The sequence below is a fragment of the Mangifera indica genome, chromosome 8 (assembly GCF_011075055.1).
Source record: "Mangifera indica cultivar Alphonso chromosome 8, CATAS_Mindica_2.1, whole genome shotgun sequence".
In the NCBI taxonomy this organism is placed as follows: domain Eukaryota; kingdom Viridiplantae; phylum Streptophyta; class Magnoliopsida; order Sapindales; family Anacardiaceae; genus Mangifera; species Mangifera indica.
In genome coordinates this window covers 6,391,971-6,418,917 of record NC_058144.1, presented here as the reverse complement: position 1 = coordinate 6,418,917, position 26,947 = coordinate 6,391,971, and the positions used below count along the sequence as shown (strand labels likewise).

The following is a 26,947-nucleotide window of genomic DNA, read 5'->3' as shown; positions in this document are numbered from 1 at the left end:
AAATTTCCAACGGCCGCCACCGCCAGATGGGGATCACTGTCAGTTCTTCTGGCTTGGGCAACATCAAATTCTGAATTTGACTTCAAGTTTTGGAACTTTTACCACCCCCATCTGTTCTTCATGTTATGGTCTACTTTCATAATATCATCATTTTAATTCCTGAAGTTGCAGATTGCATCTCCTTATTGGAAGTCCACGCCCTGTTCGTGGATATTCAGATAAAATAATGTCTACGAGCAACTAATTCAATTACTCCGTACTCAAATATATGTTACAATGCAGTCATAAAACGATACTAGCAATATAAAAGCAGGTATACAGCAGTGACACAGGATTCTCAACAAACTGGACTTTCTTTACATACAATCGAAGTAACAGAATGCCTTCTGTCAGCAAAAATGGAAGTCTTGAGCTCCACTGCATTAATTCCCAGTTCTTGCTATTTCGTTCTCTCTCTCTCCCGAAGTTAAGCAGACTTGAATGAAATTATATGATGCCCAGAAAACCCATATTTGGCTTTGATAAAATGAATAATTCAAACTTCGCCTGCTTTTATTTGCATGTGCTTATCTCGCACAAATTCTGAGGCAAAAAGATGATCATTCATCTCATCAGAACTTAAAAGATGGATATTTCAGCATCATAATCTTTCAATCTTTGCCCACATCAAGGAAGATTGAACAAAATGTCAGTTGAAAAGCGACAGAAGACATTTAATAGTTCAATAACTTGAATATATACCAAGAAATGACCACCATTTGGTGATGTTAAAGTACGTAACAATGTCAAGTGGCTACCAAAGGCAAGCATTTGATTTCACTCCCCCAAGTACTCACGCAATCATGAGTCTAACCCCCCAGTACATAGTAGGCGAGTTTATCGGTTAACTGTCACAAGCTCAACATCCCTGGAAACAAAAAACTATTCAGATCAGATTTACAATTAACATACTGTTCTTAATTATAATTTGCATTGTATATCCTTGATTAAACAAGCTAACACTCATCATTTCTGTCAAGTACAAACTTCAAGAAATAATGATGCATAGTTTTAGGACAACCAAAAAAGGGCAAAACTTACCTAATTTTTAAAATTACTAAACATAAGTTTTCTGAGAATCTTTTTTAGGAATAAGGGGGAAGCAGCTAAATGGTATATACTGAAAAGAAAAATATGTTTTCCCAGGCGGCCAATTGAGTGTTACTACTAAAGGATTGTGTAAATGAAAATAGCACTGAAATGAGGCAGGACTGCCAGAGCCAATGCCTATGTGCATTTATGTTCAGAACAAGTAGCATAAAGCTTACCATAATTGGAAAGGCATTAATGATGAGGTAGGAACCGGCCTGTATACCGCCTGGGAGTAGTCAGGCTTGTTGATAGTTGAACCGAACTGCTTTGGTTGTCAAACCAGATACATAGAAGACCAACGATTGTGAAGTTAATAACCACTGCAATGTCAATCTCACCTAATCAACCAGACTCAAAGCATCGTGACAATGCAAAATACAGTTGCTCTTCTTCAAAAGGCTTTGACACATAACCATCCATCCCACAGTTCATACACTTCTCATTCGTGGCCTGAATGACATCAGCTGTCATTGCAAGTATCGGTAAATGCCAGAGTGACCTTATCTCACTTGATGATTCACTAGAAGAAACCCCATCATTAAACTTATTCTCAATGCAGCGAATCAGTCGGGTAGCTTCAAACCTGCACAATTTTAGATCATAAGTTTTATTAGCCCTAAAGCAAAGCAAAGTTGGTAGTACAGTGGCTGAGTTATAACATTGAACTTAACCAGGGATACAAAGAAAAAGATTAATTACCCATCCATTTCTGGCATTTGCAGATCCATGAAACAAGCATCAAAGTCATGGGGTGGTTTAAGCATCTGCAAAGCTGCGCTACCACTTTCAACACAAGTAACTATTGCTCCATATTTATTTAGGGCACCTTCTGCCACTCTTCGGTTAACCTTATTGTCATCCACCACCAGTATTCGTTTCCCTCTTAGTAAATTCCCAGGATTAATTTTTTTCTTTCTATTTACTTCCCACTTCTTGTTGCTGCCAAGAGCTTCTTGCAACCAGCCAAACAAGGCATTCAACCTAAGAGGCTTCATCCGCAAATCTATAACACCGTCCAATTTGAGCTCATCAAGCTCTGCATGGTTAACATAGGTAGCCAAGAGAAAAATCCTTACAAATTTTACTCTGGAGTTCAAGCCTACTTTTTGCCTTTGCTGTTGGAGCAACTGAGCAAATGCGAGACCAGTTTCCTTGTCCCAAACATCTTTGTCAACAACAACTATAGCCAACTGCGCCAACATACTGGAACAAAAAGGCAAGCATAAGAACAGTCTAACAATTATGGTACATCACAACAGTAGTTTAGAGTATAATAAAATTTTTTAAAGGATAAAAAAAGATTACAAATACCATATGAATAGCCATTAAAAGGATTTGGAAAATTCAGTCCCAAACACATGGTAAACATGACAACACCATCTTCCATGTTCATCTTGGTCATTTGAATTCATAATAAGGGATAGGTATTCATCCATGGTAGACATGCTAAAGTAACACATCCTTTACTTTTCTCAATCCAATGCATTATTTGATTTTTTTTCCCCCAACTATAGAGACATAAATGCAATTAAAAAATAATAAAAGGTGATTTCTTAGCCAAACCCTTGTATTGATTTCTAGTTAGTGTATACATTTTCAAGCCTAGAATATTACGAATATTCACCCATAGAAATATCCTCACAAAGTGGGGATGTACCTGGGGCTGCAAGTATCAGATATAAAAGAGCATGCTGATTGGATACTGTCAGTATTGTCCACAGTCACTCCCAACCTCTGAAGATGATATCTGGTGACCTCTGCACGCATGCTTCTGTCATCAATTACCAATGCTCTTAATCCTTGGAAGTCTCCAATAGCTGGATCATAGTGCTGCCACTTATCCAGTGGACCTGCTTCCCCTCTTCTAAAAGCCACAGTAAATGAAAAAGTACTGCCAGTGTTAGGTGCACTTACAAATCCAATTTCCCCACCCATGAGCTCCACCAGACATCGGCTGATACTTAATCCAATTCCAGTACCGCCATATGTTCGTGAAGTGGAACTATCAGCCTGCATAAAAGGAGTGAAAATACGGCTTTGGGCATCCAGAGGAATTCCAACGCCTGTATCCTCAACACTCACAAGTAATTTAACAATTTCAGGGTCAGGCTGCCCCATAGTATCTTTGTTGTTTAACATATTAAAGTTTTTCCAGCTATTCCATCTATTAACCACAGGAAACCCACTCAATGATCTACTCTCCTTGTTTAACTTGTCTTTATCTGATCTTAAACTTTGTTGCAGCACTCTGTCCTGAACATCAGGTTTGCTACTCGCTTCATCAGCTAGATGCACTGTGACAAATATATGCCCCTTGTCACGTATGAACTGCAAACCAAGTGAAAACAAATATTTATCCAACCAAGCTTATATAACATAATTCTGCAAATGATAATATGTGGATCTGATGTGATGGAATTCATCATTTTATATAGGGTGGATCCTTTTTCAGGGAACAGTTATATACTATCCTCTTGAGCAGCTTCCTTTGCTCCTCATTTCACAATTATTTCATAACTTCAATTGATACTATACAATCATGCTAGAGAATAAACTTAATTTAGTTAAAAGTATATTTATTATAAAAAAGTATAATGAAATTATTAATTAAATAAATAAAATTTGTAATTAGTTTGCTAACAAAATTTGAGTTTATTAATGTTACACATAATCCTAACCAATACAACAACGAACCAAATATAGTAAAGCATAATCTATAATCCAATTATATCCAATCTTGAGTTTCAAAACACACCCGAAGGCATTCCATGGGTCACAAATTAAATAAAAGTTGAAGCGAAAATACAAAACAACCAAGGCTTAGAAATTAATATAAGGAATATACTATATAACAAATCTGAACCAACATATAATTATTGAGGTTTAGGTTTAGATCATTGGGTTAATGCCTTAAGTTAATAGGCTTTTATTCATTTGATAGCAAGACAATTAATAAAATAAGAAACATAACTCACCTTAATTGAGTTTCCAACAAGATTTGTAATTATTTGGCGGAACCGACCAGGATCACCAATGACAACTTCAGGAACCTGATCGGAGACGTATATGGCAAACTTCTCTCACATAAAACATCACCAATAACCAAGTTTATGTAAGAGTCATGGTACTGAAAAGATCCACTAAAGAGGGACAAGACAATCAAAATAGTAAATTAAATATAAAAGGGACAATTTGGTATTACCTCAATTCCTTTCTCACTGGATTTACCCGAGAAAAGCGATAGTATGTTATCAAGAACTACATGCACATCAAAAGGTACAGATTCTGGCTCAAGCTTGCCTGATTCTATCTTTGCCATATCAAGAACATCGTTTATCAATGTGATAAGATCTTTCCCACTTTCAAGAGCAGTCTCAGCAAATTCCATTTGTTCGTCATCAAGATCTGTGTGCATAAGCATTTGCAGCATACCTAGAAATGATCATAGTAAGCAATGACTCAATTACACACACCAAGTTTACACAATACCAATAATATATCAGAAATACTATTTAGTTACCTAAGACACCATTCATTGGAGTCCTGATCTCATGGGAAACGGTTGCTAGAAACTAAAGAAGGAAGAAAACTTCAATGATGAGAGTAATAAAACTACATTGTTTAAAAGAAATGAAGAGAAAAAAATAAAATCAAAGTTTGAAAAAGTGGAACCCCTGAAAGTGATTAATTCTTCAAGGAGAAAAAGCAGAAAACTTTTCCGAGGGGAATATCTGTCTGTTAATAACAGCAGAGAGCTCCTCATCAATGGGACAAAGGCTACAAGGGCATGCACCTGGGATTTTGCCACATCTGCAGCCTCAGCACGAGCTTTGAGCTCCATCATCTCAAGATAGTCCTTCTCGACTTGTGTAATTCGACTGACAGCAGCATTGAAAATATGACTAACAAGGCAAGTGATTATCAAGAGCCCAACTGATGCATTTATTGCAGTCCAAGGTAAAGGAGCCTTATGCTTATACCTAAAACAATAGAATATAAGTTGCACCTGAGCAATTACATGATTCCACAACTTTCTGCTGACAGTGTAACTAAAGTTTGTACAATAACTAACCTGCAGTGTATCTCATGCCTCCTCATGGGATCACCAAAATCAAGGCTGCTGATATGTGGTAGACCAATACCACAAATGTCAGTACCATACATGCAGATGTAAGCAGATGCATTAGTTGTGTCATATACATTCACAATAATGTCTTCCGTGCTGGCAAGTTGGTTCAGAAGCTTCTGCACCAATGATGGAACATCATAGGATGCACCAAGATACCTTTTGAGGAAGTGATCCCAGTATTAAAATGTATTTATCACTTTGGAATAAAAAATAGAATAGTTTGTAACAATAAAATAGTTTTTTAGGCCATATAGGAAAAATCAAGAGTATTCATGAGGAGAAATACCCAACAGTAGCATCAATACGCTGTTCTGGTGTAGCATCGAGGGGTAGGTCAGTCTTATAGACAGCAAATGTGAGTACAACACCAAGATGATTGGATTTCAATAACTTAAAGGGTGATGTCAGTACTCCCTTTCCAGATGCCCTTGCTCGCAAAATATTCTCACGATCTTCCTACATAACATATAACGGCTATATTAGTTTAAGAGAAAAAGTTTACTAGAAGATAGATGCTTTTAAAAGCAGTATGTTATTGCACATAGGCATTCTAGAGGAACTTAAGGTTTTGAAAATGCATTCTAGTACAGGGGAGCTAAAAAGAAGAATAGAAGTTAGTGAAAAGAAACTGATAAGGAAAACACACAAACACCAAAGCAAAATAAAACGCACCTTTCCAGACATCATGTCAATAGAGACAATGTGAGATACAGTTTGTTGAGCAAACACTACAGGTGCATATTCATCTTGTACAGGTGCAGGATCCAAATTTTCTGGTACACAATCCTGCACTAGGGTCTGGTCCTCAGTTTCCATTTTCTTTATAGTCCATCCATGCTGCATCTCAAATTGTTCCCTCTCTGAATGAAGAACTTTTAAGGCATAAGCTACCCCACTAGTAAGTGGTCTTTCAAAAGCAGTTTTCTCAGTAAATAAACCAAATGTTATCTGCATAATTCAAGAGTGAAGTTCAAGATCAGCATAACTTTTGAATACAAACTAGTGCAGGATAAGAGGCCAGATACTATTTGTTCCTCCTCATAAACCCGTGAATCCCGAAAATCTTTAAACACAACTATAATTAATTCCCTCGTGAGGTTGCACAACATCTCATATTCAACTTCTTAATTTGGAATAGGTGTAGACGGCACTGAATAAGAGTCCATGAAGTTAAAATCTGGAAGAAAACAGAGGAGAATCAAGTAGAAGAGACGAATACCTGATCCATGGCAGATGGATGCTTTCTATGGTGAAAGGTGGATACTAGAATGGCAAGAGCTTGAACATGATTCATGCTAACATTGAACTGATCCTGCAGCATCCGTGCTCGCTCATCACACATACTGGCCAGTGTCTCTTTCCTCTTCACCACCATCTTTGTATACAAGTGATAATACGTGAAGAAGGACATTGCAACACCAAACACAAAAAATAATAGTAGGAATTTCCTCCTCCACTTTTGAGCACGTTTAGGAGGCTGCTGTTGTTGCTGCCAGTGTTGTAGCTGTGATTGAGCGAGCATATGCATCTCAGAACCTCTCAATTCCAAATATAAACCAAAAATGATGCAGCTTAATATCATTCCAGCAAGGACCCACCAATATTCTCTGAGCAAATAAATATAGGGAATTTTAAAATACTCTCTTGCACAGTGTCTCCATGCCCTTATATGAAATAGGTTCTGCCAAATAGAAAACAAACAACACATTAATTATCCTATGGCATTAATCAAGACTATTAACATTTTCCTTATTATTTAGCAAAGTTAACAAATAATATCAGTAGAAAAATGTTGAGAGGAATGTGTCAGCTCTATTTGATTTGCCTAAGGGAGTCTTTTGACAAAGGAAACAACTTTCATTATCTTCTTGTTTATTGCACATGGAAATGATTAAGGAAGCCAAACAGGTTAATATATGATGCAGTCAAAAGAAAAGATTCCTTACAAACCCATTTAAATGCCTCGAAAAGATACTATCAGACTATAGCACTTGCAAGAGAAACTCACAACCCAAGAATCAAAAGCATAATTATTTCATAATCTCGCAACTTGAGCTTTGACAGGTATCAACATAATTATTTTTAAAAATAAAAAAAGATATTAACATTTTTGAGAAGTAGGTTCTACCTTTCTAAAAATCTGCCAAATAGGTGAAATTGATGAAATAGTAGGTTTTGAAACTAAAGATACATCCACTACTGCCGATTGGTCAAGCTTCCAGGGAGCCTTCAAATCTTTAACCGGGCACTGATCCTTGTGCTCTCCATTTTCAGCAACCAATTTATTCTGCTTTTGGAACTCCTGCTTTTCTGAGCATGGCACCTTCAAAGCACAGGCAATGCTTTTGTTTGATGGCAGTCCAGTTCCAGGTTCTTTGGTACATTCCAGGGAAGATATCTGTGATAAAAAGTCAAACTATTGTATAAGGCCTTCAAATGAGTAAAGAAACAGGAAAAAGTTGAAAAAAAAATTATAAACACACACATAGAGCATTATTTATTCCATGCTTCCCTCCGAATTATAAAGAAAAAAATAAAACTAGCAACTTTTAATTTCAGCAAAGTGTTGTTATCATATAACAACAATCAAATGGCTTTAATAAGACGAATACCAAGATTATTTGGGAAGAATAAGACATAATAAAAATCAACCAAAAGTCGCACCCAATTGCACGCTAAGCAGAGTCAAGTAATTTAGATTCAAACTCATACAGAGATAGAATGAAAATTTGTAAATGAAGTTAGGCACACAGAAGAATCTCCATAAAATTGTGCATGTTCTTCATACTTCTTAAATCAAAACAAGAGATTTTAGAACACAAACAAGTAGACCAAATTAAAACCAATAAGGGAGACATTCCAGAGCTAATGTAAAAAGATATATGAAGTTGAAGAAATATTAGAAGCACCTGATCTGATGCAGAGAATAAATTAGCCAAAGCATGGAGCTGGTTATTGCTAACATTAAAGTGCTGGAGAAAGATTTTAGCATTCTTTTCACAAGAATCTGGAGTTTTCTTATTCCCCCAAAAAGCTGCCGTGTCAAGCCTTGAGAGAAACCAAATGCTGAGAAAACTAACAAAACCTATAAACAGGAGAAAGGGTAGATTTTTCCTGCATCCTTTGACACAATTAGGCCCATGAAAAGCCTCCTTAGTCAAATTCAGCTTGGAACTGGCTGGTACTACGCCATTAGAGCCACAGAATTTACAAGTCATAGACATCATCAAGAAAATCCACCTCACGAAGAGCCCTGAGAGCTTGACAAAAACCCCAGCTCCAGCATAACAAATCATGAAAACAGAAACCTCCTATCACAACCCAAGATGACAATTCAACTAAAGAAATTAAAATTTGCTAAAAAGCCAGCAACTCTTCACCAACAAGGTTACCAAACTCGAAAAAAAAAAAAAAAGAGAAAAAGAGGTAAAATCACTGCTTTATAGAAGAAAACGACTGAGAAAACTGCAAGAAACCCAGTTCATTACTCAACACTCAGCCTCTTAGTATGCACCATTCAAGAGAAAAAAAGAAACAATGTCGTCCAGCCTCTTTGGTCTCTTCACACTTTATTGTTCAATACTAAGTTTCTTTCTTCTTGCCCAACAGCTCTTTTGAAGGGCTCCAAAAGGATCAATAACGATGCCAAATCACAAGAAAGCAGAAGCTGAACCAAAACAAAACCCAGTTGTGATTCTGGCAGCAACTTATTGACTATCAGGGAATCATTAATGAAGTAAGGAAAAAAACTGGTTCTTTCCTAAAACTGGTATTACTTTACCTTTATCAACTCTGTACAATCTACAGTAGCATCAAGATGGAAACTTTCTTGAATGAAAACTCATCAAACTGAAAACTTGAGCCAAAACCATTTGATTTCTCTGATAATACAACTGGAATCAATGATCAGACTAGGACAAAATTGAACTTCTCCATATAACTTTCTCTCTCTTGTCTTTTGAGTTTGGTGTCCAGCTGCAGCATTTGAAATTGAGGTTTTTGGTCACATTATTGCCTCATCATCCAACCGGGTATGGTTTAAGCAAAAGCAAACAAACCCCAAGATGAACATCACTCTAAAATAAACAACAATAATGATAAAACATCATCTTTAAACTTTTCAAATATTTTACACATTGGTTAGTATATTATTTTAAATTAGAATTTCCCTTTCGATGTTCTGAACTACTTTTGCTTTTGAAAGAGACTGTACCATTCAGCGTTTAAAGATGGGGCATTTGTTTCCTGCAGCAGTGCAGGTATACGGACCCGGACACTTCAACTCAGGGAAACTAGACTAGAGAGACAAAACCTTCTTCTTCATAGAGGAAAAGGGTAAAAGTGGAAATAAAAAAAAAAAAAAGCCAGAGAAAGCTTTCTTCTTTCAGTTCAGGTCAGTGTTTATATATATATTTTTTGAAAAAAAACTAATAAAGGAAAAATCGGAAATAAATCGGGGGGATTAGGTAGTGGCTAACGTGAACTCAAGTCTTTCATATTCCATATTATTGACTTTTATGGTAAAAAGAAATTTTATCTCACTAGGATTATTTTTTGAAATTGAATGATTATATTAAATAAATAAATAATATCTTTAATTTAATAATCAAATTTTTGATTTTAAAAATTTGTTAAAAAGGATTTAAATTATTATTATTATTTTTAAATTTTAAATATTATTCTTTTACCTCTTTAATTAGTTTCATTATCAGTGGGAATGGATGATTATATGTAAGTTGGCTTTATTCATTCCTTATTTAGTATTTACTCAGAGAAACCAAGGCAGCATTTATAATTATAATTAATTGAAGAGAAGAAATATTAGCCAACTAATCAAAGGCATCATTACTTTTGACCATTTATTAATTTACTAAAATAAATAAACATTGCTGATTGAGAATTCAAATTAATCATTGTGATTAACAAATTAAGTTGAAAGAGATGTCCACCTGCCTTTGTTTATTTATCTCATGGGTAAAATTTAATCTTGATCATAAGTGGACTTAACTAATCACAATTAAGAAAGAGAGAATATATATGTTTGTACACACTCTTTTGCTTTTCACTTGTAAGTACATGTGAGAAGCATAAAATGCAACATCTATTCAGGGTTCATTAACACCCACTTGGAATTAGACCCACCACTACCAAAAGAACATTTCTTTTCAGAAAATCAACTTGAAGCTTCTTGTAATTTGCTTAAACCATTTTTCTTGTTTATTTGTTTCATAAACAAATTATTGAGTAAAGAGATGTGGGGTATGCCATAATTTTCACAACTTGTATTTCATAATTGTTTGGAATAATGATATTAATGATCCAATTTGTAATGAAATGGGGTAGATGTATTTATGAGGAGCACTCATGAGATCGAGAGGAATATGCTCATCTTCTCAAACTTATTTGTTGCTTTTTTCCCTTTTTTTTGTTTGCACGGGGGAGGGGGAGGTGGGGTGTGGTTTGAGAAATTTAATAAGTTTTGAACTAACAAATACGTTTTACTCTTTCTCAAATCTTTCTATATCGAAGAAAAACAAGAGAGATATGCTTCCTTCAACCGACATATCTCATTTTTGTTATATGAATCAAACAATCACATGCTTATTATATAAACAATACTATGTGTACAAAAATGATATAGTATTATGTAATTAAATGTTATTTTATTTTTAATTTAAAATATAATTATATGATAACACATCATTTATATATCTAAATTGTTTATTAAAAGTGTATATATATAATTTTATTATTATTAATATATTTATATATTGTAATTCTCCTTTTCTTAAATTTCTTCTTCCCCATTAATAATTTTTAGCATTTAAGAGTATTTTTGGTTTGCATAATCTTTTATTACTAAAAATAAAAAATTATTTAAAAAATTATTGAATATAAATTATTATTATATTTTATAAATTATGATAAAAATTAATAGATATAAATAATTATTATGTTTGATTGAAGATTAAAAAATCAAAATATTATTTTACTTATATATCTATAAGTTTAATTATTTTAATATATTATTTTAGTGATTTATTATATTAATTAAAAATAAAAGTATTTTTATTTTAAAAATTAAATTAAATTAAAAAAATGATAATAAGGACAGCTCCAATATTGTTTATTATTATTATTATTAAATTATTAAAATATAATAAATTAAGAGAATAATTTTTTATTACTCCTTTTCTCAAACCCACCTAACTGTTTTTGTTTTTTTCCTTCATTTTCCGCTAGTTCTATCTGAGAGTTCCGAATTCACTCCAAGCCAAAAACTAAAAACTCGGCGTAGGAAAAAATTGCTCGGGAATCCTGACATGGGACCTAATGACAGCTTTGATCTGACAAATCACGTTTCCCCATCTTACTTTTCTAACTTTAGCCGCGATTATAAAAAAGGCGCCAATGTACCAGATAGCGACAAGTCATAAACAACGAGATGGGCCCCACGGTTATAACCGCATCGACCTAATCCAATCCAACCAAAATGCTTGCCGGGGGTGTGGGACGTATATAACTCAACTCAACTCAACTCAACTGTTCCTAGGTTGCAATGGAATTACCAGAAGGCCCTTAGTGTTAAAGTTAATAATTTGTGAGCAACAAATCAGAAGAGACAATGAGAATGGCCCACAACGCTTCTGTTGTCGTCGTTTTGCCATAGGGCCCCCTAAATTAATCAATGGAATGCCACGTTCAAAAGTCTGTAATTGTGAATTGTGGCAAGAGAGAGAGAGAGAGAGAGAGAGAGAGAGAGGGAGCCTATTTGATTCTTTTCATGTAAAGAATCTTCCCACTTCTCCATGCCTTTAGGGGTTCTAAAAATTAAAAAAAAAAAAAAAAAAAAAGAGAAAATGGGTAATGTTAAATTTGATTGGTGTTTATTTATAATGACAGAATATGGATGATCATTGTGACTTCCAATCCATGTGATTAAATTCTCTTTAGTAAAAGTTAAATTATTAAAGGGTTTCAATCAGAATCAACCCACTTAACAATTCACAGAATCTTCCACCTTCCTTCTAACTTTAAGTACATTTGCCATTTGCTTTGCTTGTGAATCCTAGTGGGTTTTTGTTTTGGTTTTTTTATTATGCCACGTGTAACACTATCAATTGTTTCATTATTCGATAAATAAAATCATTATTATAATAAGATAAATATATGGTTATTATAAGGAATAATTTTTAGTCAAGCGGTAATGATAGAATTTGTAGGCTTAGTTGTCCCCAACTTCCGGATTTTTATAAAGAATTAAAGTGTTGGATTGGATATGAACAAGAGCAAACTACTTGTATTTCTGCAACAAATCTCCAAAGTCAAAACGTAAAATATTAACCTAAACGTAATATTTAATCAAAATATCAACTAATTTAATTATAATTTATGAAAATTAATACAAAAAAATTATCTAACTACATTTAATTATATTGATGATTCAAATTAATACTATCAATGATTTCACAAGAGTTAATACAAACTACTTGCATCCAACAAGAATTGAGCAATGTCACATGAGAAGTCTAATTTTGTGTTCTCCTTAAATGTACAATAAGTACAGAAAAGAAAGGGAAAAAGAATCGCAATTGGGAAGATGGGCATGTGGGTGTTCTTTCTTGGTTAATGGTAGCTACTGAAGCCCACTCTTTTGATTTTACTTGAATGGTTCCCAACCATTTGTACTATAAGACATGAGGATTTAAATTCGAATGTCTTTTTTCTTTTCTGTGTGAGAAAACATGTGACTGTGGCGAGTTTGATTGGGTCAAGTCGCTCCCGCATGGCCACATCAGCTAGTTTTTAAGAAATGATGATGAAACTGCTTGTGCTTCAGGGGTAGATGATGAATGAAACTTGAGCAACAAACCACAAACATGCTCTAGACGCTGCGTCTAACATCCGTTTCTAGACGTTTACTTTATGAGAAGAAAAAGAACGTGCATCCAGAGAGAGGCTGACATTTAACTTTTTACTTACAAGCATGTGCAATAACTTGTGCAATCTAGGCCAAAAGACGTGTTTCCACCCAAGGTTAGAGGCAATCTCAAACCCATACTTATCAATTTTAAAAAATCTAAAGTTCCATCTATAAACAAAATTTTATTAAAATTAAAGGTAAAAATGTTATTTAAAAAAAAAAATTTAAAAATAAAGTTTTATTACATTTTCTTTTTTACTTTGGAAATTTAATATTTTTCTCTTTAAAAGTTTAAAAAGTGACAATTTTTTCTTTAAGATTTTGTGGTCTCTTCCCCAATGACAACCACGGTTCTAACTAACAAATACTATAATTTTCCTTTCTCATTAATCTACCCGCATCGAATTTGTCTTTGTCTGACGAAAATGGACAACAACACGGGCAGATCAAAGGGAAAGGAAGATTATAACATCTGTTATCTGTCAGTTGAAATCATGGTTATTGTCAGAGAAGGGAAAAAAAAACTCTAAAAGGAAAATGGTCAATTTGGAAATTTTAGCTAGGGGAAAATTAGTTTTGTGAACTAAGAGAGAGACAATGTGATAAAATTTTAGATTTTTAAATATTTTTAACTAAATAATATTTTTATCTTTAATTCTAATAATGAATTTTAACAGAAGAATGAGTATTTAAGTTTTTAAAAGTTAGTAAATATGAATTTGGATTTTCACCAAACCTTGGGTGAGAATGAGTCTTTTGGCCTGCAATTTAACATAAGTGAACAATTTCATAACAATAATTGATTGATAACACAAAAACTGTAGTAATTAAATCAACATAATTCATAAATATGCATGTCGAATTGTGTGTTAGTACACAATAAAAACTGGGCAATACTGTATATACAAACTTTTGGTATATAATTTGGATACATAGATGATGTGTTATTATAAAATTAAAAATTATTTTATTTTTAATTTAAAATCATTTAATCAAATAATGATACATTATCTGTATAGTAAAAATTGATACAAATAGTTTTATTGATAAAAACCATATCATTAGCTAACTTGCATTAGGCTATCAATCATCTATTGACATTAAAAGAATTGATGAATGTTAAACATTAAGTGAATATGAAACTATTATAAACTTACATTTATTTTTTTCTTTTTTTTAGATATTTTCTCGTTAACTTACATTTTATATCTTATAAACTCGTCATCGTAAGTACATTTACTTACCTTAATTACCATAACATTGGATTTTATGCATAATATAAAACATCTTTTAAAATTTAGTAAAAATATTTTTATAAAAAAATATTTAAAAATTGTACTAATTATATCAATTAAACTAGTTTAAAGTAAAAATTCGATACCATAATCATGCGAGTGAAATAAGCTCTAATGGATTTTTTTTTCATAGACAAAAATACATGTACCATCATGACATCTCTTAAATGTCCACTTAGAGCTCTGCCTAGAACCACCAGGTACATACTCTTTCACTATATCGTTTCCCTACTGCAGATTTATGAACTTGTGCTTTCATTTCATGTAGATCATATGTGTGGTCTTATATTCTGTGTCAAACGGTAGTCTGAATTATGTCCATGTCATACTTGCCATCTCATAAGTCCTTGTGATCATTCTCCACCACACTTTTGACATATGCCTTGCCAAGCTAACTGCTAACATATTTCCCTTTCTCAACATCAATAATAGTAAATGGGGTCAGAGCAAGCTTCCGTATCTGGTCGAATATGGCAAAAGCTGATGGCCCGCTACTACGGGCCCTTCAGAGAGTTGGACAAGATCGGCAATACTTCCGACAAGTTGGACCTCCCTGCCAACAAACAACAAGCCACGGCCACTATTTCACTGCTCACTATTGAAGGCTCACGTCGTTAACCACTCCCGATCTGATTAAGGGTCTAGAAAACTTGAAAGTTGCTGAAAAAATAATCTCTCAGATCACAGTGAGCTGCTTGTACATTGGAAGAACCTGCCTATCTCCGAAAGCAGCAGCGAATTGATTAAAAAATATATTAAAGTTTGTTTCTGCCATTTTTTTATTCAACTCTCGGCCCCTCTCTAGTGATCTTGATCTTATCAGTTACATTGGAAATACTTTGATTTGATCTAGTTCAATGATAATAAAAAACGACAGTTACATAATATGCAAAACGATAAGATAAAATCCTAAATGATCTTATTATCTGCTATTCTGTCTAGTAAAAGATGAAAGTCTGAATACCGAAATGGGATTTGGTTGTAGTCTTTAGTTGTCCTTGGAGGAAGACAAAAATGTGAAAGAAAAGCTGTCATCTTCGTTGAACTTCCATGGTCCCAACTCAGTTTGGACTATATGTAACAAAATCCAGAGGCTCGGACCACATCCACATGCTCACATTTAACCAGCCATAGATGGTAACCTGCTTTCTCTGTCACTTCAAATAAAATCCATGGACGAGAACCACATCTATTTATTATTGAAATGAAGCCGGCCAAAAATTTGCATGACCCTCCTCATGCAGGAACTACTTATCACATAAACCTGGTAAATGAAATGCGTGTTGAACAGAAATGTGACATATCATTTTCTATAAATTCCATGGCTAATATATTTCAGCTATTAACATCCTCGCCACTCCGAATGGCCCTTGGCTTTTTATCCTTTTTCCACTCTTGGTAATTGTAGAATCTCAATCCACTATCACAATGATCAATCAGACTGACTTGCATGTAACCATGGCTGACATGAGAGCCAAATCTTACCATGGGTTTGTCATCCTCCTTAAGATGCTTAATGGAACCACCAATTTTCCACAGACCACAGATGTAACTTTCCTGATGCCGAATGATGAGAAATTATCTGAATCTTCGCTTCATTCCGATCTTCTCATGAATTCATTCTAAGCCACTCAATCCCTACACCATTAGTGTACAATAACATGCTACATTTCCCAAACGGAACTTTAGTACCTTCAAGCCTACCAGACAGGATGCTGATCATTACCAACGGTGGAAGATCTGGTTTGTAAACAATGCAAAAATTGTCACTTCAAATGTATGTGTGAATTCTCGGATAAAGTGCCATGGAATCAGCTCTGAAGTTGCGTTCGACAATAACCTTTCTCTTTAAACTTAGTCAACAATCTCAATGCAACAGACTCCAGGTTTCCACTGAAGATAAATGCTCCAGCAAAATCTTCTCCATCTGCTCACCTGCAGAGGACCCATCCACTAGACTGATGTTCAACATTAAACTTATTCTACATAATTTACAAAATTTATGTGATGTCAGACAATAAACTCATTAGCTCTGTTTAGCTTGTAACCATAGCTAGTTTAGGCAACTGCTTTAATGAAGTACAATAATTAAGCAGCCCATTGTGCTGGAAAACGAGTTCTTTTCCATTACTCATGTAGAGATGAGAATGCAGCATGCAAGAATCTGTAATTGCAAAATAATGCCACATGAAATAAGAACAAAAAGCTACACCAAAAAGGAAATTCATCTGGTTAAATTACAAAGTACAAGTACAAATGCACTTGCCGACATCTTTGTACATAACTATATAAAGAATCACCTTAAGTTCCAGAGACTTTTAATGATTCCTCTAACTTGTTAAAGGCACCACAGAGATGAGTTCAAATGAAACTGGATAGCATCTCATTCACACTTGGTTCATTGAAAAAAGTGCTCCCTAGTTCATAAACCAAATTAATTATATAATATAATACAAAGCATTTCTCAAAGAGTTTTTCATAGAGGGTGAAGTTCATTAAGCTGGGCAATTATAGTCAGTGGGCAGCTGTACCCTAGCAGCTGCTTTTGGTTTTTATAATTCATCACCTGTGAAGGGTCACCCCAGCACCACTTTGTGAAGCACGTGAACTCTCCTGCAGCTTAATCTTCTCAAATAGATACTGCTTCTCAGCTTCTGCCTCACTCAACCGGAGTTTCAGATAACTGCTAGCATATTCTTCCTCTGATTTATCTGACTTCGCAAGAGCAATCCTCTGGAGTCTGTCGGCCTCTCGCTTTGCCTCATTGGCTTTGAGTTGGAACATATCTGCCTCTGCCTGTTTAAGCCTCACAATCCTCTCCAGCTCCTCTATCTGTAGCTTCTTCTTTTGTCTCTCTACCTTTAGTTCTGCCACTTCCCTGGCCTTGTCCTCCAGTTCCTTGTCACAAGCCTCAAGAGCCATGCGGGCTTTCTTAAACATCCTCATCTTCTCATCAGCCACCATTTCCATCTTTCTTATTGCCTCCTGTACAACTTCTGCAATTCGGTTGCATGCCTCTTGTGGAGCAATCAGCCTCCCACCTTCTCCATTTTCCAGGCTCTTTGGAGAGTCAACCTCAAGTTCTACACAAAACATGTACACAAATAAAAACAAGATTATGACAGCACAAAAAATAATATATTGCTTTTATGCTAGTACAGCACATTCTTCCAAAATAAATAGAAGATCCTACAGTCTATTTCCAAGCATGTGTAAAGAATGAAGCATGTTGCAACCAAACTGATATAGCAGCTAATATAAGATCACATTCAAACAAATCTATCCCTCTGTTCACTCAGAAACAACAAAAAATAAGCCTAAAAATAAGGGAAGAAAATTTAAGCTAGTGCATGCACACATCCACAAGACGAAATTATTTGTGCAGTTAAAATTTCCATCACAATTAACACATACAATCCAACAAAATAACAACAAAAGATTTCTCTGCCATATCTTTTTCAATTTCAAGTTTTCATCTGGATGATTGAATTTGAAAAGTTTAATTTAAACAAAATCAAGTATTAGTTATTCTGTTGACATATGAAATTATCAGCTAACAGGAAAAAATGATTAAAATGCTTAGCAAAGTTCATACCATGGAAAAACATCAATATTGCTCTGCAAGCTGACTCACCACCTCCACCCTTCATTTTTTCAATAAGATCGTCACATTTCCAAAAGAGCTTCCTCCCTCTAGGGTCTTCACTTCCACGGAAGATCCGACTAACAAAATCAAGCTCCCTCATTAGAGCCTCCCTGTCCCAGGCTGGGGCACAATGTTGAAATACATCTTTAACCCAGCCCAATAGCTCAGATGTACGATTGCAAGCCCGGCACCTGAAAAGCATCTCAGTGGAAGCTGCTCCACTCTTAACAGAAGGACCCATACATATTTGCCCATCACGGATGGCACAATCTGTGTGAGTCCAATGAGAACACAAATCACAACCAATCCATCGACAGGTATTCACTTCAAAGTCAAACTTGTTACAGATCACACACATGCAAAGATTGCAGAAACCATTCCTGTTGGTGCATATTTCACAGGTACAATCCTCAGCTGGAAGCTGGTTTTGACATGCTATATTTCTGCATCTTTTGTACACGAAGACCTCTATGAGGGAAGTTTGAGACAGACTAATATTTGGATGCAGAAATGCCTGAATTCCAGTATTTATTGCAACAAGGATTTCCAGCTGTACACGGTGGGCTCTTATCAATGTTTTAGCAGTTAAGTCTGTCCTACTCTGAACAAGTCTTTGTAGAGTCAAAAATTCTTCCCTCTGCTGTGAACCCCCATTTCCTTCAAGAATAGCCCTGAGCCCATTCTTTAACTCGTCTAAAAACTCATCAGGTAGATGATGCATCTTTTCAGAGATTACATCAACTCTTTCTCTAGCAACCTCCCGAAGAGAAATTTTATCTGCACTTGAAACACGTCGGATTACTGATTGTTCAGGGCAATCGATCTCTGCCTTCCCATTGTCTAATTTCTTTGCCATGACAGCATCAGCAGTAGGCCAAGTTTCTCGTGAGCTGGCACTCTCAGTTGGTGACCCACGAACATTATCAGAGTTTGATCTGGGTTCTTGGCCATCAGGGGATAGCATGGGATCCGAAGTCACAAGTGATAGAGATGTTTGTAGACCTCCAGATCGTGGTTGCTGTCGTGGTGGTAGCATCTTGGATGTAGATTGGTGGTGTATATTTGAACCAGATGATGTACCCATCAAACAATCTCTCCTATACTCTGTACACATTTAAAAAATAAGTTCTATTTATTACCACCCCACAACTACATAATGTCCAAAAAAAATAAAAAACCTAAAATTATATTGCACATGGAAACTGAGCAGATTTGTGCAAACAAAAATAGAAACGTCAATTAAACAGTTTATTTGGGAAAGAATTAAAGTTCTTAGCACAAGGAATCGTTGTTTACACTGACCATAAGAAAAGCACACTGGCATTTGTAGTTAAAACTCTGCACGCTGTTGGCATAAGCAGCATATTTCTCATTCTTTTTCTTTACTTTTTTAAAAACAGAAAATCAGTTCTGGAAAGTTCCCAATCATCTTCTCAAATTACTACTTCATCCCAAAACCATCATTTCTTTAATTTCAGTGATAAAAACATCTAAAAACCTTTTTTTTTAATTCTTATCCTAAAAAGAGAAAAAAATATAGTCTTAGGGATAAAAGAGAGTTTCTACGCACCGTCCTTCTATTTTAATGAACATAAGGAGAAAGAATGAAACCAGATCACACAAAAACTAATATCAGAAGATTGCTTAAAAATAATAATTAGATTAAAATACTAATTTTAATTTCATGAATTAAAAAATAGAAAAGCAACGGAGAGATCAGAACTACAAAAACATGTATACTAACAACATGATATTCAATTAACTGTTCTTGAATCTCAAAAATTTCATCAATCACTCATTTAAGCGCAGATTAAAGACAAATCTAGCAAAAAATTTCCTTGACTTTCTTCCCTAGAACCACACAGTAAAAATAAAGAAATAAATGAACGGATCAAAGAGGAAAGCAAGTACTTACAGAGAGATAAGCAAAACTCAGCTTAAACAAACAAGCGATCAGAGAAGATGCAAAACAGAGAGAAGTATTAAAAAGCAGAAAGTGTGACGATTTTGCCCTTAGAAGCAGAGGGACAGAGCCGTTTCACCGGAGAAAATTCAGGATAAAAAAGTCAACATGAGTCGACAAATATGTTAGAAAACGGCCGTATTTTCTTTTATAAAGTATTCAACGCTGAGATGACCGGCTAAACCGGTTCTATTCTCGAGGGTAGACCGGCTTAGCACGTTGTGTTTGCCTTTTTCATTAGTGGTGACCTGTCATGAGTTATGACTATTGTTTGTTTCTGTTTGGGTCAGTCAAACGGTGGGCCTTCTTAATTCTGCCAAAACACGTAGTGTTATTAAGCTTGAAAGTGAGGAAAATTTCTGCTTTGCTTATGTCGATGACAAATCAATATTGAAGGGTAAGATAGAAGAAAAATTTAGCATAAATGATAAATGTGATCCATCGATTCACTTAAATTGCCCAATCAATATCGTAATGATCTCATTAAGAACATATAAATTTACCCCAAAAAATTTCAGCTAAATACCAATATGTAATAAATAATGAAATAGCGGTGACAATCTTTCATTTTAATAATGTTATTCCTCTGCAAATTATGAATTAGCAGCCAGAGAAGCCCGGACATATTCCTAAAAAAGCCAGCAATGTGGGTACGAGACCATTCCATACAATACATGGTTCTAGTTTTTTTCTCAATTAATCTTTCAACTAAACCCTAAAGCTCTTTACTCAATTTTTCTATGCAAATAGGAACGCTAACATTTTAAGGACGAAAAACATGCTCTTCTCCTCATTTCTGACCACCAACTTCAACTGGCTCAACCACCTCAGCTTCTAAAGTTTCTGGGGTCTGTGGTTGGGTTGCTGACTGCTGAACCTCAGAAGTTGAAACTGACCACTTGCCTGAAAGAGCCACACCCAACATCTCGTATATCTTGCCACCAAGCTGTGCTGGATTTTCAGGCTGCAGGAATCAAGAGTTTACGTCATAGAAGATCACAAGACAATCAGTCGAGCAAAGCAACACATTATAAATATAGACAAAAGAACCAATCTTTCAAATCTGATTCCTAGACTTGTCTGTGCACATTTGAAGCCCCTAAGCATTATGAAGCAGTATATATTCCATGGCACAAAATTTCTTGCCTGCGGTAGAAAAAACAAGAAGAAGATCATAGAAAGATTACTCACAGTAAAACCACTAGAAACTAAAGCTGCATCATACAGAAGATCTACAGCCTTCAATGCATCGTTGTCATCAGGGTTACTTCTGCATGCGGCCTGCAAGTTGGTTTACAAACCAGGTTAGGCTCCATTAAGTTTCAAAGACAAGTAAACAGTTGCAAACTGATTCTTGTTAACCATACACTCAAGTTTTGAATAATAGCATGCTCAGGATTAATCTCAAACACCCTTCTTCCCCTCATGAACTCCAGGCTGGATGTATCACCAACTTGCTGTGCCTTCATCAACCTACAGGGAAATGAATCACACGAGCAAGCTCAAAAGAGAAAATAACGCCTTAATCACGTAACCTGCACAATTAACTAGTCACTTTACCTCTCCATGTTAGCCGACCAACCAAACTTTCCAGACACCAGAACACAGGGTGACGAGCTCAGACGATTAGAGATTTGAACACTGGCAACTTTTTCACCCAAACGCTTTTTAATCCAATCACAAGTTTCGCGGAACTGCTCGTTCATCACCTTTTCTTTCTCCTCATTTTTATCACCTGCACAATTAATTAAACCAAATGATGAATCTTACAATATCATACTAGGTAATAAGACATGAAAAAATATGATTACAAAAATATACTTCTTAATTCCACTCCAGGTGGTCATAGCCCAATTAGATTGAATAAGGCCTCGTATTTAAGTTTATAGACAAAACAAACAGTCATTATCTTCACAACCACCTGATAGTTGGATTGCTGAGCGGGCAAATAGTGACAAAGCTCAACAAATTTCTCTAGAAAATAAATAGATTGAGAACAATGATAGCTATCTTAACATCCTCCAACGCTAGAATACAATATTGAAAAGATTGTTAATTATCAATTGACTAACCTAAATCCAAATCCTCCTTGCTAATGTCAACAAAATCCTTTTCCTTGTAAGATTTGAGGCTCTGGATGGCAACCTCATCAATGGGATCAACCAAATACAACACCTAAAAAAATTGACATGGAAAAGACATTGTTTAGAGGAAAGCATAAAAAAGAATTCAATAAGATTAGAAAATCTAAAGGACAAGGACATACTTCAAGATCCTTCTCTATAAGTTTCTCAAGGAAAGGTGTGTTTTTAGCACTGGTGACACTGTCAGAAGCAATGTAATAAATATTTTTCTGCTCAGGTTTTATATTTTCGACATATTCATCCAAGCTAATCATCTCATCTTCACTTTGAGATGAGAAAAATCGAAGCAATGGTGCAAGCCGCTTGTGATTTTCACGGTCTTCTATGCAACCCAATTTCAAATGTTTGCCAAAGTTCTCCCAGAATTTCTCATAATCCTGCATGAACAGGCTAAGATGAGATTGTCAAAAAAAAGAAGAAAAAGACAACCCTCCACTGATATTAAACTTGTATGCACTAAAAAGTTGAAGGGTTAGCTTCGGCTGTCAAATTAAAGTAATATCAGAACATACCTCTCTGTTCTCACTCATGGATATTCCCAAAATCATGTCAAATGCCTTCCGCACCAGCCGTTTCCTCATAATACGTACCTTTAGCAACAGCAAAAGAAAGATGTCAAAAAGAAATAATCAATTCACCTCTTCTTTCTCAATATTACTGAGCAGAGAAAAATTGATTGCACATACAATTCGACTCTCCTGAAGAATCTCCCGTGAAACATTGAGGGGAAGGTCATTCGAGTCCACCACACCTTTGACAAAGCTTAGATATCGAGGGAACTGTTCAAAACAAGTAATAAGCACAAGAAAGAAAATAATCAAAATTCATTTATATGACACATTCACCTAACAGCAATATAAACATGGTCAAACCAATCCTCTTACCAATTCTCCATCAAAATCATCTGAAATAAACACCCTTTTAACATAGAGCCTAATATTCTTAGTCTTGGAATTGACAATGTCATCCTTCCCCATGGGAGTAACAGCTGGAACATAGAGAATGGATCTGAACTCCACCTCACCCTGCATAATCAACCCTTGTCAGATGTGGCAATAAATATAATGAAGGGTCAGAGTGTAAGAGCATTAATTATATATGGTACTTGTCTAAAATTGTCATGGGTTGTTTTAATTTCTAAAATTAAGTGAACAGACAAGTTTTATCAGTTTTTTGCACCACAGGTACAGTAAAGCAGATGTAATTTGATGCTAAAAGAGTTACCACTCGAGTTCAGAAGCAAATGCCAAAATACTATAGGAATTAGTCAGAAACAAAGGACTGAAAAACACAAAGTTCACTAAAGAAACTTAATAAATTTGGGTAACCACTGTTATTACCTCTGTTGTGAAATGGGATGATGCCAATGGATCCAAATATTCATTAAAGGTTTTCTTGTAAAACTCATTGTATTCTTCAGTGGTGACTTCCTTGGGGTTGCGGAGCTGCACATACCAAGCAAATGATGGAAACATAATCAAACAATGACATTACCATTTCATTTTGCACATCCAAATAACGATTAAAACTTACCCATATAGGTTGAGTCTCATTAGTGAGCTCCCAGTCCCAGTATTTCTCAACAACAGTCTTGGTTTTTTTCTTCCTCTGGTAAAAGAGCCATAAATCAATTATACACAATTTGCATTATCAGGGTTAAGTTCCATTCTGAAGGGAAGGTAGAAAATTTAAAATTAATATTAGATATAATAATGAAAAGCCTACCTCTGTTGTATCATCTTGCTTATCCTTATTGGCTTCAGCTGGATCCTCATCAACTTCAACCTTAAAAGAGCAAAAGACAAAAAATATATCATTCCTGATCCCAGTGGTTATTTGATTTCTTTGCTCCCAAAAGGGGAAAATAAAATCTGCATGATCAAACCTCTTTGGTGTATCCCTTTTCCTGCCAGGTGTATATTGGGAAAGAAACAAACTGAGAGTAATTTTTCACAAGCCTTTGAACCCGTTCTGGATGTGCAAAGCCTTTATCATCAGGCTGAATATTCGCAAAATATTAAAAAAAAAAAGAATGGTAAGGTATCTAATTCAGTGAATAAGATAAGCAGGAAACAAGCAACTCTAGAAAAGCAAGCTGTTTAACTGACCTTAAGATATAATGTTAGCCGTGTTCCTCTTGGAATACTCTTCTCTGGGTCTGTTTCCTCTCGAATTGTATAAGAGCTGGCATTGGCCTCTCCTTCCCATACATATTGTTTATCAGATTTTGGGCTTTTGGTCGAGACAACAACCTTCCAATATCAAAAGCCACATAAATGTCATGTGGTACATAGTTTTCTAGATTTATATGCTAGCAGAATGACCATAAAGTTTAAAGATTTAGGTCAGAATCATACCCGCTCAGCAACCAAGAAAGCAGAGTAAAATCCCACACCAAATTGACCAATTAAATTGTTGTCACCTCCAGCATCTTTGCTATCCTGCCAACCAATATAGCTTTTCAGAATCCATCAACTACAATGATACAATCACTTAATAATTTACTAGGTTGCTTTACTAGACCTTCACCGCTTTCAGGAACTTTGCAGTTCCACTTTGTGCAATAGTCCCTAAACAGTCAACAAGTTCTTGTCGAGTCATACCAATGCCAGAATCACTGCAGGCACGTATGGAAATTTGCTTTAACTTTACCAGTTTCAGAATGAAATGTCATTAACAAAAATATTTGAACACCATAAAGCTTACGTAATAGTTATAATGCCATTATCTTTATCAGTTTGGATACGAATATCAAGATCAACAGCTTCTTTCAAAAGCTCAGGCTCAGTAACAGCGAGAAACCGCAGCTTGTCCAAAGCATCACTTGCATTGCTGCAGACAAAAATTAGTAAATTTATAATTCAAATGTTGGCAGGCAATTCAATGAAAATAAGAAATAGAAAAATGTATATATATATGTATATATATGATGAAATCACTGTCAATAGCCAAATACACAATCAGTAAAGGGGCTTTCTAGTTTCTACAACAGCATGTTAAAAGGGACGAAACATACCTAATAATCTCACGCAGGAACACTTCTTTGTTACTGTACAAGCTATTAACAATAAGGTCCATGAGTCGACTAACCTGCCAACAAGCATGATACATTAGCACTCTCTAAAACCCATCAACCACTGATATTAAAACCCAATAAACCTTATGGAAAAAGCGGCCTACCTCTGCTTGATATTCGTATTTCTCAGGTGGAGGTGAGGATGATGTGTCAGATGCTGTTGCAGTTGACTCATACCGGTTGCCCAAAAACAAACCATTCTTTTTCAAATTTAATTCAGTCGAATAACAGACAGTACCAGATTGTCTAGCTGTTAACACTGAATACCATCTGAGTTTGGTATCACTCTCTAATGCCTGCCAATAATCAAAGAAAATATCCATAACATAAGCCATAAGCTCTTAAAGACAAACACCTGATTCTATAATAAATCCCTAGAATATAGACCTTCAATTAAAATGTAGCCTTTTTATTCACGTCCATTTTTCATAGCAAATTTTATATAAAAACTCAAAAAATAAAATTAAAAAATCAAGTGAAATGGAGAAAACAAAGTTGAAGTCAAATTGTTATTGTGGAAGATTACCGAGTCCCCGGATTGACTGCTGCCGGTAATAGGTGCAGCAGTTGCACTTCGAAGGCAGCGCGCCCTTCCATGGCGCAGAATAGTTGAAGCCGAACGCCTGGTGAGCTTGTGCATGATCGCAAAGTTTCGAAAGAGTGTTAGTGAAATGAGTGATTCCGTGAGTTGCAAGGGAGTCGAACTGGTGAAATACTTATATAAAGGCAGTTCCAGTAGGGTTTTTGATTGGGGTTTTAAGAAGCTTCTGGAGATGGCGCTGTTTTCATATATTTCTCGGTAAAAAGATAAGATATAGGGCATTTTCGTCAAATCGAGTAAAAAAGGACCAATTTAGTACGTGAGGTCGCAATGTGTTTGTTTGACTATTTTGACTGTTTAGTTGTAAAGACGGACACGCATCGAATTAAGCTTGAATATCTTTTTATTTAAGTTTAACTTAAATAAAAAATAGTATAATTTGAATTTAGTTTAAATTCGTTAAACCAAAATTAGGTTTGATTAGAGTTTAGTTCGAGTTTGACTCAAATTTGTAACTCAAATCAATAATTCATATTTGTAACTCAATTTGACTTGAATTGATGATTCAAATTTATAACTCAAATTTATGATTTATTAATAAAACGACATCGTTTTATTTAAATAATATTTAAAATTATTTATTTGAATAATTAATTCGAGTTAAACTCAAACTAAATATCTCTTAACTCGAGTTAACTTGGTTTAATAAATGAATATAATATTTCAATTTCAATTTGAATTAAACTAAATCTAACTAAGCTGATTTGAATTATATCCAGAACCTATTCGGTAGGACATAACAATATCAAAGCTTAAATTATATTTCAAAAAGTTTTAAAATCAGTTAACTCACCTTGGGTTAACATTAGATTTTCTCATTTCAAAATGAATTAATTTATGAAAATTTAATCTTTTCATGTGACAAATATAATTGTCCAAAAAATTCTCACCAAACCTACCAAAATGATAACATTATTTCATATAATTAGAAACAAACATGATTTAGCAAAATTTTTAGAGACCCCCTCCCCTTCTGTCAAACATGATAGCATTGAATTAGTCAATTAGACAACTTACTCAAATTTTTTTATATATATA

At 34.9% G+C, this 26,947-nt stretch overlaps 3 protein-coding genes across 5 annotated transcripts; all 3 read right to left on the bottom strand.

Moving 5' to 3' along the window:
• Nucleotides 1–219: 219 nt before the first annotated feature.
• Nucleotides 220–9,620, bottom strand: LOC123223585 (histidine kinase 2). Of its 3 annotated transcripts, none has more exons than XM_044646817.1 (15): nucleotides 9,042–9,620; nucleotides 8,170–8,927; nucleotides 7,389–7,658; nucleotides 6,480–6,941; nucleotides 5,933–6,208; nucleotides 5,547–5,716; nucleotides 5,204–5,416; nucleotides 4,925–5,111; nucleotides 4,652–4,703; nucleotides 4,334–4,563; nucleotides 4,107–4,205; nucleotides 2,789–3,459; nucleotides 1,831–2,334; nucleotides 1,308–1,714; nucleotides 220–907 (listed from the first exon to the last, which is right to left on the bottom strand). In XM_044646817.1, exons 2-14 carry the CDS (start codon nucleotides 8,554–8,556, stop codon nucleotides 1,474–1,476), a joined length of 3,762 nt encoding a protein of 1,253 aa, XP_044502752.1. In that variant the 5' UTR covers nucleotides 8,557–8,927; nucleotides 9,042–9,620; the 3' UTR covers nucleotides 220–907; nucleotides 1,308–1,473. The 3 variants fall into 3 exon arrangements, with proteins under 3 accessions (XP_044502752.1, XP_044502751.1, XP_044502750.1); XM_044646816.1 differs by having other exon boundaries at nucleotides 8,170–9,235; nucleotides 9,474–9,619; XM_044646815.1 differs by having other exon boundaries at nucleotides 8,170–9,620.
• Nucleotides 9,621–16,686: 7,066 nt separating this feature from the next.
• Nucleotides 16,687–20,211, bottom strand: LOC123223762 (OBERON-like protein). The gene is given in 4 exon segments (XM_044647114.1): nucleotides 16,687–17,062; nucleotides 17,065–17,562; nucleotides 18,075–19,229; nucleotides 20,041–20,211. Coding segments are annotated over 3 exon segments (1,740 nt in total). The 5' UTR covers nucleotides 19,210–19,229; nucleotides 20,041–20,211; the 3' UTR covers nucleotides 16,687–16,955.
• A 389-nt stretch (nucleotides 20,212–20,600) lies between these two features.
• Nucleotides 20,601–26,070, bottom strand: LOC123224257 (heat shock protein 90-6, mitochondrial-like). Its single transcript, XM_044647871.1, has 20 exons — nucleotides 25,835–26,070; nucleotides 25,413–25,604; nucleotides 25,249–25,322; nucleotides 24,939–25,064; nucleotides 24,756–24,849; nucleotides 24,590–24,673; nucleotides 24,341–24,484; nucleotides 24,118–24,231; nucleotides 23,958–24,017; nucleotides 23,766–23,840; nucleotides 23,573–23,677; nucleotides 23,117–23,257; nucleotides 22,919–23,011; nucleotides 22,745–22,822; nucleotides 22,355–22,609; nucleotides 22,161–22,263; nucleotides 21,649–21,823; nucleotides 21,456–21,561; nucleotides 21,280–21,369; nucleotides 20,601–21,052 (listed from the first exon to the last, which is right to left on the bottom strand). The coding sequence occupies exons 1-20, from the start codon at nucleotides 25,946–25,948 to the stop codon at nucleotides 20,879–20,881; spliced, it is 2,397 nt and encodes a 798-aa protein (XP_044503806.1). The 5' UTR covers nucleotides 25,949–26,070; the 3' UTR covers nucleotides 20,601–20,878.
• Between the last annotated feature and the right edge of the window lie 877 nt (nucleotides 26,071–26,947).

Coding starts and splice junctions, on each gene's coding strand:
- LOC123224257 (XM_044647871.1), bottom strand. CDS start 25,948: ATGCACAAGCTCACCAGGCGTTCGGCTTCAACTATTCTGCGCCATGGA. Junction 24,232..24,340: donor GGCTAACATTATATCTTAAG/GTCAGTTAAACA, acceptor GCGAATATTCAG/CCTGATGATAAAGGCTTTGC. Junction 21,370..21,455: donor CTATTATTCAAAACTTGAGT/GTATGGTTAACA, acceptor ACCAACTTGCAG/GCCGCATGCAGAAGTAACCC.
- LOC123223585 (XM_044646815.1), bottom strand. CDS start 8,556: ATGATTTGTTATGCTGGAGCTGGGGTTTTTGTCAAGCTCTCAGGGCTC. Junction 4,206..4,333: donor CCAGTGAGAAAGGAATTGAG/GTAATACCAAAT, acceptor ATGTGAGAGAAG/TTTGCCATATACGTCTCCGA. Junction 1,715..1,830: donor CAAATGCCAGAAATGGATGG/GTAATTAATCTT, acceptor AAAATTGTGCAG/GTTTGAAGCTACCCGACTGA.